The sequence below is a fragment of the Thunnus albacares genome, chromosome 22 (assembly GCF_914725855.1).
Source record: "Thunnus albacares chromosome 22, fThuAlb1.1, whole genome shotgun sequence".
NCBI lineage: Eukaryota > Metazoa > Chordata > Actinopteri > Scombriformes > Scombridae > Thunnus > Thunnus albacares.
The window spans coordinates 14,525,984-14,545,657 of NC_058127.1; the positions used below are offsets into that span (position 1 = coordinate 14,525,984).

Sequence of the window (19,674 nt, forward strand, 5' to 3'; positions counted from 1 at the left end):
AATAATTATTGAAATAAAGATACGTGTTGAGATTTATTGCTTTGCCCACATTTTTATTTGGTCATTATAGAAACTTTTATGAAGCGAATGTATGTTAAATTTGTGAAATCATGGTTGGTCATTTAGTTAAATCTAATTTAACTACACTTTTTCCTGATTATCTTCTGTACTGGGTCCCATATCATTGCATGTATGTATTTCTGGACTAGCTAGTTGATTTGCTGACATTTTTCCCACCACGTAAAAAACTGAACACATTACTTAATATTCATACATGTTAACTATACAATAACCCTTATTACTAATGTTTGTTTCTGAGGTTTTTAATCATATGAAGTCAGAATTTCTCTCCCAGCAAACAATCGGAAAAAGAAACGTGATGTAAATGTCATTGCCTGTCACACACTGACCGTGATCATACAACGCAACACCTGCCAACCATCACACGACTCAGTTTACTGTAGCATGATTTTGAACCAGCTGACCCCACAAACCACACACACACACACACATGCACACACACACACACACACACACACACACACATGCATACAGGGTCATGAGAAGGAGGAACATTATTTACATTGGTTGTTTCTCGTTATGAGGCGAGTATTAGAGGGCAGTCACATGCCGTGTGGTGGTGTGACTTTTTGTTTCAGATAACAGTAAAACATGCGCCGGCTGACGTCTCCAGTTTAGCTTTAGATGATTGGGTTTAAAAAGTTTCACATGGGGCGAAGTTGTGAGTGCAAGCTTATTTATATCTTTTTCTAAGTCGGTACGTGTAGTTCTAACATTGTTCTTGGCTCTCTCTGTATGAATTCATGTGATACTTTTTGGAAATGTAATACTATCATCTGGCTACGTACATGAACCCCCAAACTATGTCTGTAGGGGCTCTACGCCACTGTTCTGATGGTGTAAAGTTTCTCTACATTTAGTCAGAGTCACATACTCACACATACATGCTTGGGGCCCCCTGGCTGCAGTTGAGAGGTGTCAGGTTGTCCTCTTCTTTCTCAGTGTGCCTATGAGGGAAGGGAAAGGCAAAAGGCAAAGGCGGTGAGCTCCAAGGAGAGAGTGGTGTGAGGTGGGGGTGTGTCTGCGAGGGGTGGGATCAAATTATTTTATTGAGAGATCTAGAGCACATATTTTTCCACTGAGCCTCTTGGCCGACCTGTACATTTCCCGCTCGCGGTAACCCTCCCACAGCACACCCCCTAATCCCCGCCTCAGTCACACCATCACACCCACCTCCAAACTTCCCCTGGCCACACCTAAACTGCTAACTCAGGTGGCACAGTCCAAATTTAGGGTCCACCTGTTGCCTGGTGGAGGAGGATTAGGCTTTGTTGTGTGCAACAGGGGGAAGGGTTTGTGTGGAACGGGGTGAGCTTTGGTGTGTGTGACCCCTTTGGCATGCGCTCTGAAATAGAAAGGGATTTATGGATGTTGGGAAGACAGACAATGGCAACCAGAGTGACAGAGACGAGCCCCTCTTCGCTGGCCATGAGAAGTGTTGAGTCATGGCTGGTGGTGCTGGTGGTGCTGGCAGACTCTTGGGTTCGTCTGAGGTCCAGCACCTGTGAAACTATGTAACCTCTATTATTTTAACTTTCGGAGCTGATAGCATCAGAGAAGTTGTAGCTGGAAATCTTGCACCTCACGAGCAAAGAAAAAGAGTGAAATACACCACATTCTTGTTGTGAGGTTATTCAAATTTGTCTCTTTTTTGTATCCACACAACTGAGTTTATCATTCTTTACAAGGGCAGCACACATAATATAACAGGACTCATAAAACTGGATCAAATTTGGCCCTCAGCAAACCTCCTGCACATGATTTCCAGGGAAATTGTTGATTTAAACAAGAATCTTCAACTCTAATTACACCTCTAGCACTCCTATGCCTCATCTCTTTGCCCCCAAAATAAAAAGCGAGACCCCCTTGACTGAAAGACCCCCTTGGTTCTGTGTTGCACGGTCTTCTTCCCGCACACATGCTCTCTCCTTTTGCCTTCAGCCAATGGTAGTTAAGGTCAAGAGAGCTTCCTGCTTGCGTCTCGACCTCTGTTGCAGGACCTCAAGATCAGTCAAGTGGGCCTCTCTGGAGCTGCAGCCTCACCCTCTCCTCCCCTCCCTCCCCTCTGGATAGAGGCGTGCACGTGGGTGTGCGGGGGGTGTCGCTCTATCCCAGCTGGACGGACACAACACAAACTTCAAAGAAGGGAGGACACCCTGCAGCACCGGACGCACCAGATTAATCACTTCGAGCTTCTCTTTTGGATTCTACTTCTTCTAAAGTGCTAAAGGTTTAAGTCCGGTTTTGTTGTCCTTTTGGGGGAGTTTCACGTGTCTCCTTTTGGCACCAGACGCATCTGTCACCAACTGCTATTGGGTGTCTGGAACTGCCAAAGTCATGCCAGCCGGGTTTCACCAACTCGGGGGGGAGGTAAATTTCTTTTTTTTTCTACAGAGCTTTTCACAGCTCATAAATATGGCTGTGATTGCTTTTTATTCCCAAAAAAGTTGTGTGATGAATTATGCGGTGTAAGAAAAGCTTTTATTTTTCTCTGTGCGCATTTCTTTGCTCTGTTTGTATTTTTTTATTTGGAGAGATTTTACGCACAAGTGTATCTCTGTTATACACCAAAACTCTTAGAGAAATTGCTAAAAAAAAAAAGGTTTAATATGTGTTTAATAATTGCCTGTTTCAGCAGGGAGAGACATTAACATCAGCCTCGATCTAAAGGGACGTTGGCCCTTATTTAGTTTCTGAGCGTTGACCTTGACAAGGCAAATATGTGAGTTTACAGGTCAGAGCTCAGTATTGTGGGTTTTGTTAGGCCATCTAGTTGGACTGGTTCCTTTTCAGCGCACTCATAAACAATGGCTGTCTTGTATGCTACCTCCAGACAAAAACCATTTCTAGGCCAGATGGATGTAAGTGTCTGTTTTAAGTGTTATTCCTCTGATTGTGGACAATTCATTCTCACCATATGTTTGAAACAAGAGGATCCGGACTGTTATCTGTGATGCCATCAAGAAACAATTCCCGAAGCTGCTTCCTTGCCAATAAACAGGAGACTGACTGTGGACTGTCTGTATCAGGGCAGGTTCCAGGGATGTGGGAGAAGCTTAGAAGTTTTGGCTTCGATGTAAGATAAATCTCTTAAGCATGAAAACTCAAACAAAGCAAAAAGCTGACACATTGTATGAGCTTTCCCTTTTAGTGCCAAGGTTTTTTTTTTTAAAAAAAAAAAAGATACCACAGAAAGACTTAAATAAAGCTTGAAAATTGTATTTATAAAACTGTACCAGATGATACTTATGTCTTCATGAATGAACCTGTACTTGCTTTTGAAAGCTGTAAGAAATAATAGAAGTCCACATTTCTATTATATCTTACAGTTTGTTAAAAGCAGGTACCGCTTCATTCATGATAAGCAACAAGTAAACTGCACGTTTTCCTGAAATGGGGTTAACATGGAGTGCAACAGAGCATAACTGGCTGCTTCTGATGTTTTACCTTTTCTGCAAGGACACGTGCACAGACGTGCGCGCAATCACAAACACACACCCTTTTGTTTTGGTGCATGAATACTAAACAGCCCTTATTTTGAGACTCAACACAGCAAGGTCGAGTCACAGCGTCACAGACTCAAACAAACTTAGAGTAGAATAAAAATGAAAACAACAGAATGGAAAGCTGAATACATACAAAAATACTTTCTTTTAGATGTTTTGTCATTATATTGGGTAAATTGTCCAAATAGTAAACATTAGCCAAGTGTGTATGAACTGTGAAAACATCTTTCTATATTTGGGGCCAAACATCACTTTAAAACTTGAAAATTGCTTCATATTTCTGTTGTCAGGTGAAAAACCCACATCTGTCACATCTGTCAACTTTTCAAGAAGCCTTGTTATCACCACAGTGTCTTTTTCTTCTCATTCAGCAGGTCTTGAAAGAGTTCATAAGCCACAAACTTGTAGACTGATGCCCTAAAAAAGCATAAAAATGACTAAATCACCATGAAATCACTGTAAAAAATCAGTTTTCAGCTTTTATGCCTTTAGCATCTTAATGCTAGGTAACCAGTCTGCCAGTTATGAAATGGCTTAAACACAGTTCGCTGGAGGGGAAGATCTCAGCTCCCCAAGGTCGTCTTGTCTGTCACCGTGGAGACAGGTGCTTGTGGGGCCTGATGGGAAACTGGAGGGAAGTTAAAGTTCAGACGGGTGTCAGCAGTAAAGAAGCCAGTGAAGTCATTGACAATGAGATTGTCTCTCATCAGGATCACAGTTATATATAGTTGATATTAGTGGATAAAGGCTATGAATGTGTATGTGTGTGTGTGTGTGTGTGTGTGTCCGTGAGTGTTGAACTCTCAGTTGTCCACCTAAGCTCACTTATAATTTGTCACTATTATCTTTACAAAAACAATTCTCAGTATTACTCACTGTTCTGAAAATAGTGTTGTTTTAATGTGTGTGTGTGTGTGTGTGTGTTTCTACTCCAGACAGTGACAGGAACCCTTGCTCTCTCAGTCTTCACCGCTGTACTGGGATCTCTGGAGTTTGGGTACAACATCGGTGTCATCAATGCACCTCAGAAGGTAAGATTGATCACTAAAATAATGTTCAAAACCAGCCAATAGTAACAGAAGTCAATCTCCATTAAAAAAAAAGAAGCGTTTAAAAGAATTGCAGAAGTAAGATGCAGGAGCCTCACACACTGACATTTAACATGACGTCAACAAGTCTTTTACAAGTTTACAAGGTGGCATGTTTAAAGACACAACATCTTGACGTGCTGCTTCAAATAATATTTGGAACATAAACTTGGAAGAGGGGACCAATCCCAGGCGTGGGAAATAGGAGATCTGTGTGATGCGTAGACAAACACTTGCTGTTCAAGAGGGCAAGTCTGTTGTTGTGGGAAATAGATATTTCTGTCTGTTTTATGTCACATTTGGACAGAAACATTCTGCTGCACACGTATAAGAAGCCATTAAACATTGCATATACTGTATAGATATCTATATCTACATATATCCATCCATCTATCTATATAGATAGATAGATGGATATATATATAGATCTATCTATCTATCTATCTATCTATCTATATATATATAATATCTATTTATCTATCTATCTATCTATCTATAAAGATATAGATATAGATATATATATAGATGGACATATAGATATAGATATATAGATAGATCTATATAGATCTATCTATCTATCTATAAAGATAGATATAGATATAGATAGCTAGATACAGATATATATAGATAGACAGATATAGATACAGATATAGATATATAGATATAAATATAGATATATATATATAGATAGATAGATAGATAGATAGACAGAGACACATGATTCTGAAAACCTGACTTGCTCAGCCCATAAAACGTTGCTCCTCATATTGCAGGCACATCTGGTCTTCCAGTATGGAGGAATGCTTGAGTACTGCATGTGAGACACGTATCAAGATGATTTATGACTATATGTATACAGTATGTACTGTATGTGTCTTACTCTTTCATAAATACTGAAAAACGTATGTCGGTACAGAAATGCATCGCAAAACGACTAAATATAAACTAAACTCTGTTGCTTGGTGTGTTGGAAAGTGTTTCTTGTTTTCTGACTCGGCTGCTGGTATCCGGGCATCACCTTGACTCTCAACATCAAACGTGACTCAGCTGACGTAGTTTCACAGTGACACTACAACCAGAAGAGACGCTGAGCTGTTTGCGTGACATTTTGAGATGGTTTTGTTGGTCATTACAATTGAATTGTTTAAAAGCTACAGAGTGTTGGTTTTACTGTTACCTAAAGATTATCCCTTCATCATGCATGATACGCATATTCAGTTGTTTTTTACATTAAATATTATTATCAATATTAGAGCTGATACAATACCTGAATTTCAATATAAAAATGATACAAATACCCTAATTTGAGAAAATATGAGCATGTTTTTTTTCTATGAACCCATCTGTTCAGAGAACAATACTACAAATTTGACCAGACATTCAAAGCCAGCTTTCAGTACTTGACAGCTTTAAATACTTTGACCTACTTTACTAACACATTTTAGTTGGTACATAAAAAGTATTGAGTAAAAGTAAAGAGTAAAGTTCAATATTCATGACTAGATGTGAATAGGATGTGTTAAATCCAGAGATTTTGCCAAAAAAGAGCACAGCAAGTAAATCTTCCTCTGATTAAAAAAGGTGAATTGAGTTTTTTTTTAGTTCTTTAAACTTTTTATTTTTGTGCACTTGCACAGTGTCCTGGGATATTTAAAATACGGTAATTCATTTTAAATATCAATTATTAGTTTCACAAGCCCTGAAGGTAAAAGCTATTTCAAAAACTCTTTAAATGTAACATGTTAAACATTTAAAAGTAACTTCTAACATGTTTCTCGTGCAGATCATCGAGGCGGACTACAATGAAACATGGGTGCAGCGGTACGGAGAGCCCATCCCCACAGGGACCCTCACCTCCCTCTGGTCCCTGTCTGTGGCCATCTTCTCCATTGGGGGCATGCTCTCCTCTTTCTGTGTGGGGTTCCTCTCTGAGTGGCTGGGCAGGTAGGATGTCACACACCCCAGTTTGAGTATTTTCTACTGGAACCTGCACGGTGCATAAACACAAGCTTTGATATGCAGCAGGCGTCAGCTGATTAATCCTATAATTTAAATGTGGAATTTTAGGTTCAGGTTTGGATGTTGAAGCTAAAAAGATCTTCTAACAATCCAAAATCTATCCTACAATGTGTTTTTGCTTAGAGATGAATCAGAAATTCACTTATTTATCTTACTCCTAGTTGAACAAAACATTTCAACCAAACAGCAGAATGTTTTAAAAGTCTTATGTGGTTCCCAATCAGAGGGTCAGGATCCCCCAAGTGGGTAACAAGGTAAATCCGGTATCGTGAGAAAATTCACAGGATAGGAAAGCCAAAAAATGTGCTACACAAAATATATGTTTTTCAAATGAAAGTTAATCTAATCTTGGCTTATTTCTTGTGAATTATTAAATAATATTTTGTCTTTTGGTCTCTAAAAATGACTCAAATAATTACTTTTTGGTTGATTTGGTCATATTTCATAAAACATATGACAAGAAAAAGACTTTGGGAACCACTGGTCTTATGTAAGGGAACTTATACATACTTGTCTATTTTGTTTGAACATATTGTAAAATTAAAGCTTCTAGCTGCTTCATCCATGAAGTCTTTGGGGAGGCAGAAATGAGAGTCAAGCACTCACAAACTCTACATGCATCATGTCACAGTCTGATTCACTTGTGCAGAAACACATAATGAGGACAATGCAGACAACTTACTGTTGGACAAAAACTTAAATGCACTGTGTCACATCTGAATAACCTCAATAACTGGCATATATAAAATGGATCCTGTCGTCCAGTCTTAGTCATTCAGGGGGAAACTCTACCCAGGATGTTACTCGTCGACCCAATTTCCCGCTGTAACCTGAGCTGGGATGCAAACTGGACTACAGCCCACAGCTTTACTGACTAAAAGGGGATCTTGGCTGTGGAGCGGTGGGGGGTCGGATTGGGCGTTGAGCTCGAGTGCACTCAGGACAAGGTCTTCCGAAAAAAGCAGCGTTAAAGACAGCAGGAGCTGCGCGACCTCTGAGGTCAAAGCGATTTAGATGCAACTCAAGTCTCCTGTGCACAAAGAGTTCCTCGTTAACATTAGCTCTGACTGTTTGGTGGGAGACCCTAGAGTTTAAAGTAACAGATGTGAACACAGGCAGAACAGTAAGCAGTGCTGTTAAAAAAATATTCTGGAGGTTATTACAATTATCTTGATGTTGATAATTAATTTTAAATGTAGGTGGCCCTCTGTGATAACCATAGTAACAGGAAAATATGTGGGAAGCATACCTTTTTGGCACGATTGGCAATGATCAGGGTCCAAAAATAACTTCAGATGAAATGGAGTGATGCCAAACTGCAAGGTGGACTATATTAAAGTCCATTGCTTCACTGTGTGAATCATAATTAGGTTTCCATAAACAGTTAGTCAGCATAAAATATTTGCTGACCTTCTCTTCCTGCATCCACTTTTCTATTCTATCTGTGCCTTCTACAACATTTTACATTTTATAAATAAAGAAACATTTCTGTTTTCAGTCAGGTTGAGCAGCCAACTTCAGTGTTTTTGTATGACACTGCCCTCTGGAGGCTGAAATGTCACAGATTTATGATGTGTGCACATCCAAAGGACCTTTGTGTAGACTATACTGTACATCTAACTACATACAAATATTATAGTCAAAGCTGTTAATAATGTTCGTCTTTCAAATACTACAAGGTGTGTTTTTAGCATTCTGTATATCAACTTTAGACAAACATCTTTCCATCTGTCTGTAAAAACTTTGTTTTGTCCTAATATTTACACTACTAGCAGTAATTTGTATGTTGATCATGATTTAATGCTGTAGTGATTGTGTAGCGAGTAGTGTTTTTTAAATTTATGTACTCAGAGTGTTTGTCAATGTCAGATTTAATATTTCAAATATAACTGTCATTAAAAAAGTGAAGGTATGTAACATCTGAGAAGTGAATGACTCCAACGATACCTTGTTTGTGTTTTTCCAGGAGGAAAGCCATGCTCATAAATAACTTGTTTGCCTTCATTGGTGGAAGTCTGATGGGGCTGGCCAAGCTCTGCAGGTCCTTTGAGATGATGATCCTCGGACGTTTCATTATCGGTGCCTACTGCGGTAAGAACTACACTTTTTTTGAATTTGAAAGTTGGCAGACTTATGTATGATTGAAAGTTTATCTGACTACATCTGGACATCTTTTCCATGCAGGTTAAACATACTGCTAACAATTATTTGCAGCTACTTTTTGTTGTGTTGCAGTCACTCATTTCCCTCATGCCTGATAGACAGTTTCTGACTCTCACCCAACTTTTTCTCCCTGCAGGGCTGGCATCAGGCTTGACACCGATGTACGTGGGTGAGATTGCTCCTACGAGTCTGAGAGGGGCACTGGGCACGCTGCACCAACTGGCTATAGTCACTGGTATTCTCATAGCACAGGTATGATAGTGCACCGTGATGTTTTTTTCTCTTCCTGTCTGTACAAGGACTGAAATAAACATGTGAAAACAGCATATGTGCACTTTTATTTGCCATAAAAACCACAACAAGGCCATTTCTCAAAATCATATTGATGATTCTGGATCCTCAAACTTGCAGCTAATTTGTGACGAAACATCTTAAGATTAGTCAGAACTTGTTTTTGTCTCCTCCTTATCCTTCCATCCTCTGTTATCCTATCTTTAACCATGAAACTCTACATACAAAAATACAGTGATGAGGCCTCTACAAGCAGAAAACAACCCAACCTAGATCTATTAAACCCATTCATAAGAACATCTTGAAGCCTTGCAGCCAATTTCTTTATGTCCATGTTCTATTATACCAACAAGGATAAGAGTTTCATGTTTTATATTAATCTTTTGTAATAGTTTTTTCTGATATGTTTTATTTTAACTTTTAAAATCTTATGCCATCTGTTGTATCTGTCTCCTGTTCCTGGGCAGATCCTCGGTTTGGAGTCATTACTGGGCGGTGAGGACTTGTGGCCCGTTTTGGTGGGTTTAACTGTTGTCCCAACTGTACTTCAGATGGCTCTTCTGCCTTTCTGCCCCGAGAGCCCCCGGTTCCTCTACATCGTCCGTTGCCAGGAGCACCACGCAAAGAGTGGTAAGTGAGGCTTGAGTACTCCAGACTGGTCTTTAAAGTCCAACTGAATTTTTTTTGTCTACTACAGCATACATACCTGCTCTGTAGATCACTTGTCCTGTGATCTCCATTGAGAAGAAATCAGAGACCAAAGGGGGAAATTTACATTTTAAATTTGGTGTTTTCATGATGGTGCCCCCTAGTTTTGCATTAATTCAATCTGACTACATAGCTGGAGTTCTTATTTCGATACAGCAAATCAAAACTTGCATAAAGCCATAACGTGGCGTTCTATCATAGGCAGAGCAGACGGTCACACTGAGCCTGATAGTATCCTGCTACACAAGAGCCACAGAATCTGAACAACAATCCACATTAGCTTTCCTGCTAAAGTCTCCTTCTTATATCACTAACAAACATGAACACACCTTAGCTTGCAGAACCAGCCGCCAAACAAACATTCACCGGGGAAAAGTGTACCGCTAACATCATTTAGCAGGCCAGATAGCTAATTAGCTGCTCAGCTACAGCCCATTAAACAGCATGTAAACATACCTGCAAGTGTCACTTCTGACCTGTTGGTTGCTGGTTTGGTCATTGCTCTTCATGACCAATGACTCGATGACTTGTAGCTACAGCATTTTGTTTACTTTATCTCCGTTCAGTATAGTGCAGCACTTGTAGCCTACCAGCTAATGTCAGTCAAACACACCAGCCAGCCAGCTGAGACAAAAAGGAACATTTCTGATATTTCCCCAAAGACCTTTTTTTCTTTTTTTTAAAATTTTGATAATAAAAAACTATTAACAGTATATTTAAAAATATATACTGTTTTACTTTTACTCAATCTTGGACAGCAGACACAGAATCTGTGAAATAAAAGGATGCTATTAATGAAACATGATGTTATTTTGTTATTTATTAATAAGGTTAAATCTATCAAATCTAATCTATGTGACTAGAATCTAAGGGATGGTTGAATGTTTCACCAATCAGCTCATACAGAAGGAGATACACAAGGAGACACCCTTTTGACACTTTCAGAATCTTTTTCTCGATGTAAAATATGACTGTTGTTCATAAAGAAAGGCTGAGATGAGTTTGGATCAAACTGTGTATTTGTTGGTTCTACAAACCTCAGAAGACATTTGACATGAGGCTGAGGATTTCTATTTTGGGGTGAACTAACCCCTTAAAAAATCAGTCAGATTTACAACACTACGTAATCACTACAGTACAGTATCTTGCTATTTGTACTTAAGCACTCTTGGGTCACCTTATGTAACATTTATGGAGCTGATTGTACTAGAAAAGTGTCTTGTAAGATCTTAAGATACCCCTCTTAACAAATTAGGGCCTCTCTGTGGCCTTCAGCATGATTTTTCTTCACTTCATGGGTCTAAAACTCAAACAGATTCTCAAACTTTAAAAATACACAAACATACCTACAGCATATCTTGATTCTTACTCCTCACATCCCTCCCTTTTGCAGGCCTGAGAAGGTTGACAGGCAGGCCGGAGGTGGGGGACATGCTGGCAGAGATGAAGGAGGAGAAGAGGAGGATGGACATGGAGAGGAAGGTGTCCATCCTGGAGCTCTTCCGCTCTCCGCTCTACCGCCAGCCCATCATAATTTCCATCCTGCTACAGCTCTCCCAGCAGCTGTCCGGAGTCAATGCAGTGAGTTGAGGCTATTTCTGCATCATTGTATGAGTGTCTAATGACAACAATACACCTCACATGAAGCCCCAAAAAAGGAAATCCGTGAAAAACGGGAAATCAGTGATATCAGTAATATTGACATAAGCTAATCTTGTTTACTCCTCTGCACAGATTTTCTACTACTCCACCAGTATCTTCATGAAGGCAGGAGTCCAGAGTCCAATCTATGCCACCATAGGGGCTGGCGTAGTGAACTGTGCCTTCACTGTGGTCTCGGTCAGTAATCAAACTAACACACTATCCACTTGGCTTTTTGATGTGCTCCTCCTTTCTTGCAAAATTATTTAACTATTCAGGCAGTGTTCAATCTTTTTAAATATCGCTTTTATAAAGTTTACAGTTCTGCTATATACCAAAGTGTCTCTATTACTGTTTAACATTGTTATCAAATTGCAAATAAGATAACAGACGAGGTTGGTCACCCAACATTCCTGCCTCACAAATAGGCCAACATTGATAAGACAGGTCAAGATGTTTCAATGTCACTTAATGGGTCAAGAAACATGAAGTTTTACAACTCAATTATTTTGACATTGCTGCTTTTTTTCGTCCTAATCATGGAGAAAATATACTTTTAAAATCATATTTCAGTACACCCTTGGTGAAGTTGTATGATAACATCTCTCTGAGTCATTTGTTTATCTGAAATAGGATAGCTCCACTTTGCTAACCTATTCCGCTCCTATCAACAGCTCTTCCTGATTGAGAGGATGGGTCGGCGGACGCTCCACATGCTGGGGCTGGGTGGGATGTGCATCTGTGCCATCATCATGACCGTGGCTCTTGCCTTATTGGTCAGTCTCCCAAAAAGATGCAAATGTTTGGTACTATTACAGATAATTCCCAGTTTTTATGAACACCTGAATCTTGTCTTCTTCCACCTAACAGGACAATGTTCCTGCGATGAGCTACGTCAGCATGCTGGCCATCTTTGGTTTTGTGGCCTTCTTTGAAATTGGTCCGGGCCCCATCCCCTGGTTTTTTGTCGCTGAGCTGTTCTCTCAGGGTCCAAGACCGGCTGCCATGGCTGTGGCCGGCTGCTCCAACTGGACTGCCAACTTCATCATTGGCATGTGCTTCCAGTATGTTGCTGTGAGTATTTTTTTTTTTACCTTTCCTAATGAGGTCCTATACAATCATGAAAGTAGTCCACCAATGATTTAATTATCTTGATGCTGGCTCCAATTTATATGGCTTAAGTAAAAAATTAGTGCAGTAGACAAATATCTCAGCTTCAATCAAGTGTAGTTCTAACAATTTCCGCAAAATGCCAAAGCTAGCATGGTTCTAGGGATGGTAACGTCGGTCTGTCCACTACTTTAGACAGAAATGTCTCAATTACTGGTTGGATTGCTGTTAAATTTGCTAAATACATTCATGGTGCCCAGAGGATGAATCTTAATGACTTTTGTAATCACCTGAAACTGCCTGTAGCGCCACCATGAGGTTGACATTTTTTGCTTTGAGTAAAATGCCTCAACAACTATTGGATGGATTATCATGAAATTTGGCACAGACATTCACGCCCCCCTCAGGATGAATTTTACGAACTGGTGATCCTCTGACTTCTCGTCTAGTGTTATCATTAGGTCTGTTTGGTTTGTGTTTACTGCTAATTAGCAAACGTTAGCATGCTACCATTGATTTTTTTTAATCGTGACTTCCTCCCATCCTTCCCCAGGATCTTTGTGGGCCATATGTCTTCCTGATCTTCGCAGCACTCCTCCTCTTCTTCCTCATCTTCACATTCTTCAGGGTGCCAGAGACACGGGGCAAGACCTTCGACCAGATTGCAGCAAATTTCCACCAGCGCTCGCCAGGAGGAATGATGGATATGGACTTGGACCTGGACAAGCCCAGCACCGAGCTGGACTACTTGGGGGAGGAAAGCATTAACTGAGAGTCCCAGCCTGAAGGAGGGAAGACAGGCTGGCAGACATAGATGGGACAGCACCACTTGGGGTGAACTGTGTATAAGGGCTTTACTCCAAAGTTTCATTTTCTGACATGTATATTGAGGTCTATTGTCATGTTCTTATAGATTGCGGTGCCAAAGCAGTGTTAAAGGTGTGTGACAATTTGAGTGGAGGATCATTTTTGGACTGTCCTGTGCTGGTGCCACTGCAATACAAGGTTAACGGTTATGAATTAAGCCTTAAAAAGAAACCTGTGGATTACAAGTTGACTTCTGTAGTTTTAAGGAATAAGGTGCACATAAGTGTCTTGACTGTTGAGGCATTAACTGCCAATGTGGTAGGATTTTATTCCATGGTGATGCACTCGGTTGCAATATTGACAGACAGGAGGTGGTGAGACTTTGGAATTCCTGCACTTTATCTACAAAGACATCCAAAGTTTTCAGAGCTTGAATGTTTAAAGAAAAACTGTAGAATAAACAGCCATGGAGTTGAGCATGCTTGCCTATTTTTTTTTTACTAAAGCTGGGAACACTCTTGAAGACGTGTTAAGCAAGAGACAGCACATCCAGATCTACACAACACCTACATGATCATATCCTGATTTGTAAAAATGCAACGATGATGTAATTGTAATGGCTCTAACTGGTCTAAAGTTTGAATCCTAACTCTTTACGTTACACAATAACTAGCGCTGGGTATCAAGTGGATACTTTTTGGTAATGACCAAACTATCAAGTACCAGAAGCTGCTCAGATTTTGTAATCCTCATACTCTTGAATCTTATTTTGTCAATTTGAAGCAAAGTTCTGGTATAGCTGTTCAATCTTTGAGGGGAAAAAAAAAAGATAAACAGCCTTCAAGCTTTCATTTTCAAATTGAGTTGTGTAATATGTTCCCAGCTTAAGTAAAAGGCAAGTGCCAATACAAAGTATTTTTCTGATCACGAGTAACTCATTGCACAGCCTGCAGAAATGCTACTTTAAAGAAACAAAAATCTATTTTACTACGTCATGTGTACATAGTGTGTGTTGGTTGTCGATATACAGTTTAAAATGGTATGAGGGTCTTCTTTATGCACTCCAGTAGGTGTTTGGTTTTATAAACAGAAGCCCAATTTACTAGACTAGAGCAAGATGTGCAATCACAAGGGCTGCCTGTAAAAGAGATCTTCTTGTAGATTAATTTTGTATCACACAGGTATCATGTTTGTGTATTTTTTTTTTTCCTGGCATCTGTTGTGTGCTGTTTGCCATCTGTTCTTTAAACGGTGTTTATCACCACCTTCTGAAAATTTGTATGGAGATTGTTCAGAGAGAATTTGTATAAAGAGTGATTGATGCCGTGGTCATGATGTGACTAAAAGATGTACTGTAAATACTGAAAAAAAGGCCTCCACTAATTACTGACTAATGCTGCACTGTTAACTTATATATTCCAAGTAATCCAGTTCAAAAAAAAAACAAAACAACAAACAGTCAAAATGCAGCATCTTATTGGTATCAAGTCATTGTCAGACATGAAGAAATATAGACTGAATCCTGAGATTTGCAAACATGATTTATTAATTAGTATTTTTAAGTACTGACATTGCACATATTCCCCTCCAAAGAAAAGCACACACACAAATAAAACAAAGAAATAAAGTTTCTTTTCATCAATCCATCCTGAACTGAGGAAAATGAGTAGGTTTTAAGAATTGATCGAGGTGGTAACAGAACTAAACTGACTCCCTTAATGCACCACCAACCTCACACCTGCTTGGTTTTCCCCTCTTCAACCAAATTAAAAAGTTAAATAAAAATCAAGGCTGGTTCCTCTAGTAAACTACTTGATGTGGCCCATCTTGTCAATTAAAGAAAAATGTTTTTAAAGGGGGGTTGGAATAACTGGGCTACCAAGCAGATCATCCATTCTTTCCCATTTTTCTTTTAAAAAGATGTACTTTTACATTTCTAAATATGTTCCCACCACCCACCTGTATCCCCTTCTTCCCTACCCCGTCCCTCTCCAAACGTCAGTGTCTAGACAACACATGACAAGATGGGAGGGGGTGAAGGGGGGTCTGAGGGATGACAGCGAGACAGGGTGGGTTGGAGGATGGGGGAGTGCAGGGAGGGGAGAGCAGTGCATGTGTTCTGAAATAGGTCCAGTTCTTCAACCCTTGGACCTATGAAAAACAAACAAAAAAAAAAAGGAAATAAAAAAAAATGCAAGAGACACAGGGATTGACAAAGAGACAGTAAAGAAAACGGACATTAAAATACAAAAGACAAATCTGAAAACAATTTCAGTCCAGGTTCCCAGAGTCTGAGATTTCACTCAGTAATGTTCCCTGGATTTAAAAAAAAAGACCAAACATAAGTGGACAAGTCCTGAAAGACTGCATAAAACTATCCCTTTAATATCATCCCTCCACCTGAAATCCATTTACAAGAAACCTTAACCAAACTGCCCGTTAACGTCCGTCATTTAGCCCTCTATGAAAGCCAGCCAGTGAGGCACCTTTAGCACAAGTTATGTCACCCTACACCCTCACGTCTCCCACCCCGCCTGACCCAGTGTTGCACCACTTTAGTGTGGGGTCCCACCTCTTGCCAAGGGTAACATGACTGTTTTCTTGCGAGCGTCACTCTGTTGGTGCCGGGACTGTTGTGGCAGCTTCCTGCTGCGGGGAAGAAAACAAGTCACTTGTGATTGTATCAACACAACCAGTCAAGAAACAGAAATCATGCAAAGATCAGAAAATTGCCATTTTAGCAACTTACCTCGGGTGATTTTGGTGGTTTAGGGGAAGTTCTGGGGGAGGACTTTGGTGATTTGGATGTGGATTTCAGGTCAGCTTGCTTTGAGGTCGGAGGAGGGGTACCAGGCTCCGATGCAGACTTCTCTGTATCGTTCTACGATATGCAGAAACAGAGAAATAGTTTAGTGTTCAACATGAAAGTGTTCAGAAATCATCTGTGTAGTAAAAACACACATCAGTATTAACCTTTGTTTAACTTTTTGGACCCACAGATTTGCATGGCTGCCCAAAGGAAACAATGATTTTAACAAAAATGTTAAAAATTATAAACTGAACACTGATTCTAGCTGTGTCCCATCTCACCATTTTGTACAAATACTACACTACCGACTTCACACTGCACACTAACAGTTAAACTCAGGTCAGTGTCTTGATTGGCAAACCCATGATTCCAAGTGACGAAGCTGCTTTTCAGCAGAGAAGTGAGTAACATTAGGTGCACCGAACGCCATTAAAAAAACAAACAAACAACAATTTAACATGATTGGTGATGGATCACTTGTTAACTAGTCATTTAAGATACATTTTTACTGAAACAAGTCCACATTTACATACAAAATGTGCCAAATTAAACAATTCCTGTTTTAAAGTTGTGTATTTTTATACAGGAGTTTGATATGAGTGTTGTTAAGACTGTTTAGTTGGGCCGTGCTTTCAGCGCCTTCAGCAGACACACCCCCAGCATTTCAGAGCAGAGAATATGCTTTTTCTTCCATGATTTTGAACCCTTCATTCAGATTTTTCTCTAGTGTGACAAACTCAGAACACGATTATTGCTTTACACGGACTTTAAAGAAAATGTCCACTGTAGGTTCTGTGTTACTCATGAATACCAAACTGCTGTAGTTTAATACAGAATAATCACACTCACTTTAGAGGTAGAGGACTCGGAGTTCCTTTGTCTACGTCGTCTCGACTGGCGCCGTTGTTTTTTCTGGTCTTGGCCCTCAGCTGCTTCTCCGTTGGTCTGGGGGGCTTCAGAGGTCTCCGTCTGCTCCCGGGTCTCCTCTGGAGCAGCTGCCTGCTGGCCCTCTGTTGGCTCATCAGTAGCTGAATTTGGGCGGAACGGCCTGCGGATCCGAGGACAGAGTATATTAAATAAGCTTTGCATTTGTGGAACCACAATAAACACAAAATATAGGTAATGATGTCAAGTCACCTGCGGTATGGGCGCCAGAATCTACGCCGTGGCGGTCGCTGCGTTTGATTGCCTTCTGCAACTCCGTTCTGTTGCTCTTCAGCTTCCCCCTGACAGAAAAAAAACAGACAAAACTTAAATCTGGTATGACACAGAACAACCTCACCCTCAGTTTTCTGCTTCATTCTAAGCTCCACTCGATGTTTTCTCCCTCATACTTCTACTTACATCTTGTCCCTCCTGCCGTGGTCTGCGGGGCCTACGACGGCGCTGCTGAGGTCTCGTACCATCGTTCTCCCCTGATCCCTCGCCCTCAACAGAGGGGGCTTGGCCATCAGCCGGCTTGCCCTGGTCGCCGGGCCGAGGGTTGCGGGGGAAGAACCGTCGACGGAAGCGGCGTTTGTTCGGTGCGTAACGGCTGCCTTTGACTGGAATACCGCCAGGGCCGGTCACATTTGCTGCTTCGGAGCCCTGTGGGACATCAAAAAAAAAAAAAGGGAGGGATTTAAGATCATCGGACATTTGTTGCAATAATCACATTATTGTCAAATTGATTTCACAACTCTCACCTTAGTTGCTTCAATCACATCAAACTCCACAACCTCCCCATCTCCTACGCTGCGGAGGAATTTCCTAGGATTGTTTTTCTTGATAGCAGTCTGAGGAGACAGATTAAGCATCAAAAGATGGTACTAATCCATAAAACATTAAGTCCCTTAATTTGCCCTCACCTTACCTGATGAACAAACACATCTTCTTTGGTATCATTCCTGTGAGGAAATAAAACCTGATTAAAAGCAAACTCTGCTCACAGGGATTTAAACCATTGATTTCATTCAACCACTGCTACTAGAAACCTGATTGTGCACTCAAGTCGTAGTGACGTAGGTCATTAAAGGGAACATAGTACCTGTTTATGAAGCCATATCCGTTACGTACATTGAACCATTTCACTGTGCCTTGCACCAAGGTGGCTGCAACAACAGGTAGCACACAATTATAAAGTTATATATCTAGACAATAAAAGGCAAAGAACATAATATACTCTTATCTTGCTTGTATTAGTGGCAGATCTGCTAACAAGAAGAAATGGGAGCGCAGTGGGTCAATCATTAACAGTAAGACTTTGAAACCAGGTCTACACTAGGTCAAAAGGGAGGGGCTGCAAAACAAGGATACCCGTTTTTTTACCTCGGAAAAAAACCCCTGAAACTTTTTCATCTTCCTCATGAGGCAAAAGCAGTGAGTGGTTTCTTTTTTTATTTTTATTTTTTTTTAAAAAGCACCTGATCGCATTTAATTGGTTCATTTGCTTCTCACAAATGATTTGCACCTGTGTGAGAGCGCGTGCACGTCCTGCTTGGAGCGCGTGGCAGCTGATAAAGACAAAATTTAGATCATGTGTTCACATTCTTAATATATAAATAATACAGATTCGTCCCGTTTTCCCCAGTTAAAAAGGAGAACTCATAAAAAGTTGAATCCATTAAACTCCAGATGAGCGCAAACATGTAGAAACAAACACATTCATGTCCAGGTGACCTTTTTTTAAAAAAAAAAAAAAAATTAAACTAACTTTTCAGCTCTATGGCTCTGGAGCTGATGTTTAGTTTGTGGACGCATTGGCGTCATTGGTATAAATAGTTGCGCCCCACAAAACCCACGCGTAAAACACCTGACACGTGTTGCTGCCAAAAACGAAACTCACCACGGTGTCAACCGAAGAAGTGATAATAATGACTGATAATCATTTGTCGATATTAAAATGAGTGACAGCCTGTAGTTTGGACAACAGACAACCAACACAGTCACACACATGAAGAAGCTTTACGTTCCTGAGACAATATCAGTCAACTTTACGCAGCAACAACACAGTCTGTATAAGTCACTCATCCATAAGACGCTCATGAACGCGAACCGGTACAATCAATGGACCATGATGACTTTCTACACCCACCTATGACTTTCCTCTCCGGCTGAGGCTTGTCTTCCACCGGTGCCGATGGTGGAGCGCTCTGCGCCTCGGCGTCGGTCATGCTCGCTTGTCGGTTTATTACTCTTTCACTCCTGGTGTCCCCCTCCCTCCTGCTCTTCCCGAAAGTTTCTATCCGACACGGCTAAGTTTTTATCCCGACATCCCCTCTGTTTCCCGGACGAAAGCCGCGCCCTCATTGGTTTCAGGAGAGCCCGAGGCGGAGTGTGATTGGCTGAGCGCGGCCGGCAATTGGGAGGGAAAAATTGACAGGTGGAGGACAGGTATGACTAGGAGGAGCCTGATTTTATAACGGGAAGGGTGTGTTGTTTTTTTCTCCAGGATGTTATCATAACGGTACAT

General features: G+C 40.6%; 2 protein-coding genes across 6 annotated transcripts; one reads left to right on the forward strand and one right to left on the reverse strand.

The window, feature by feature from the left end:
- Positions 1–1,827: 1,827 nt before the first annotated feature.
- On the forward strand, positions 1,828–14,231 carry LOC122973360 (solute carrier family 2, facilitated glucose transporter member 4-like). Of its 2 annotated transcripts, XM_044340806.1 has the most exons (12): positions 1,828–2,451; positions 3,013–3,157; positions 4,523–4,618; positions 6,459–6,619; positions 8,661–8,785; positions 8,994–9,109; positions 9,616–9,778; positions 11,250–11,437; positions 11,591–11,695; positions 12,172–12,273; positions 12,368–12,571; positions 13,161–14,231. In XM_044340806.1, exons 2-12 carry the CDS (start codon positions 3,035–3,037, stop codon positions 13,377–13,379), a joined length of 1,602 nt encoding a protein of 533 aa, XP_044196741.1. In that variant the 5' UTR covers positions 1,828–2,451; positions 3,013–3,034; the 3' UTR covers positions 13,380–14,231. The 2 variants fall into 2 exon arrangements, with proteins under 2 accessions (XP_044196741.1, XP_044196742.1); XM_044340807.1 differs by lacking the exon at positions 3,013–3,157 and having other exon boundaries at positions 1,832–2,451.
- A 706-nt stretch (positions 14,232–14,937) lies between these two features.
- On the reverse strand, positions 14,938–19,462 carry LOC122973362 (Y-box-binding protein 2-A-like). Of its 4 annotated transcripts, none has more exons than XM_044340811.1 (10): positions 19,297–19,462; positions 18,250–18,313; positions 18,076–18,109; positions 17,909–17,998; positions 17,568–17,810; positions 17,361–17,449; positions 17,073–17,271; positions 16,164–16,295; positions 15,987–16,060; positions 14,938–15,565 (listed from the first exon to the last, which is right to left on the reverse strand). In XM_044340811.1, the coding sequence occupies exons 1-9, from the start codon at positions 19,373–19,375 to the stop codon at positions 16,025–16,027; spliced, it is 966 nt and encodes a 321-aa protein (XP_044196746.1). In that variant the 5' UTR covers positions 19,376–19,462; the 3' UTR covers positions 14,938–15,565; positions 15,987–16,024. The 4 variants fall into 4 exon arrangements, with proteins under 4 accessions (XP_044196746.1, XP_044196744.1, XP_044196747.1 ...); XM_044340809.1 differs by having other exon boundaries at positions 15,987–16,063; positions 19,297–19,459; XM_044340812.1 differs by lacking the exon at positions 14,938–15,565 and adding an exon at positions 15,582–15,730.
- Between the last annotated feature and the right edge of the window lie 212 nt (positions 19,463–19,674).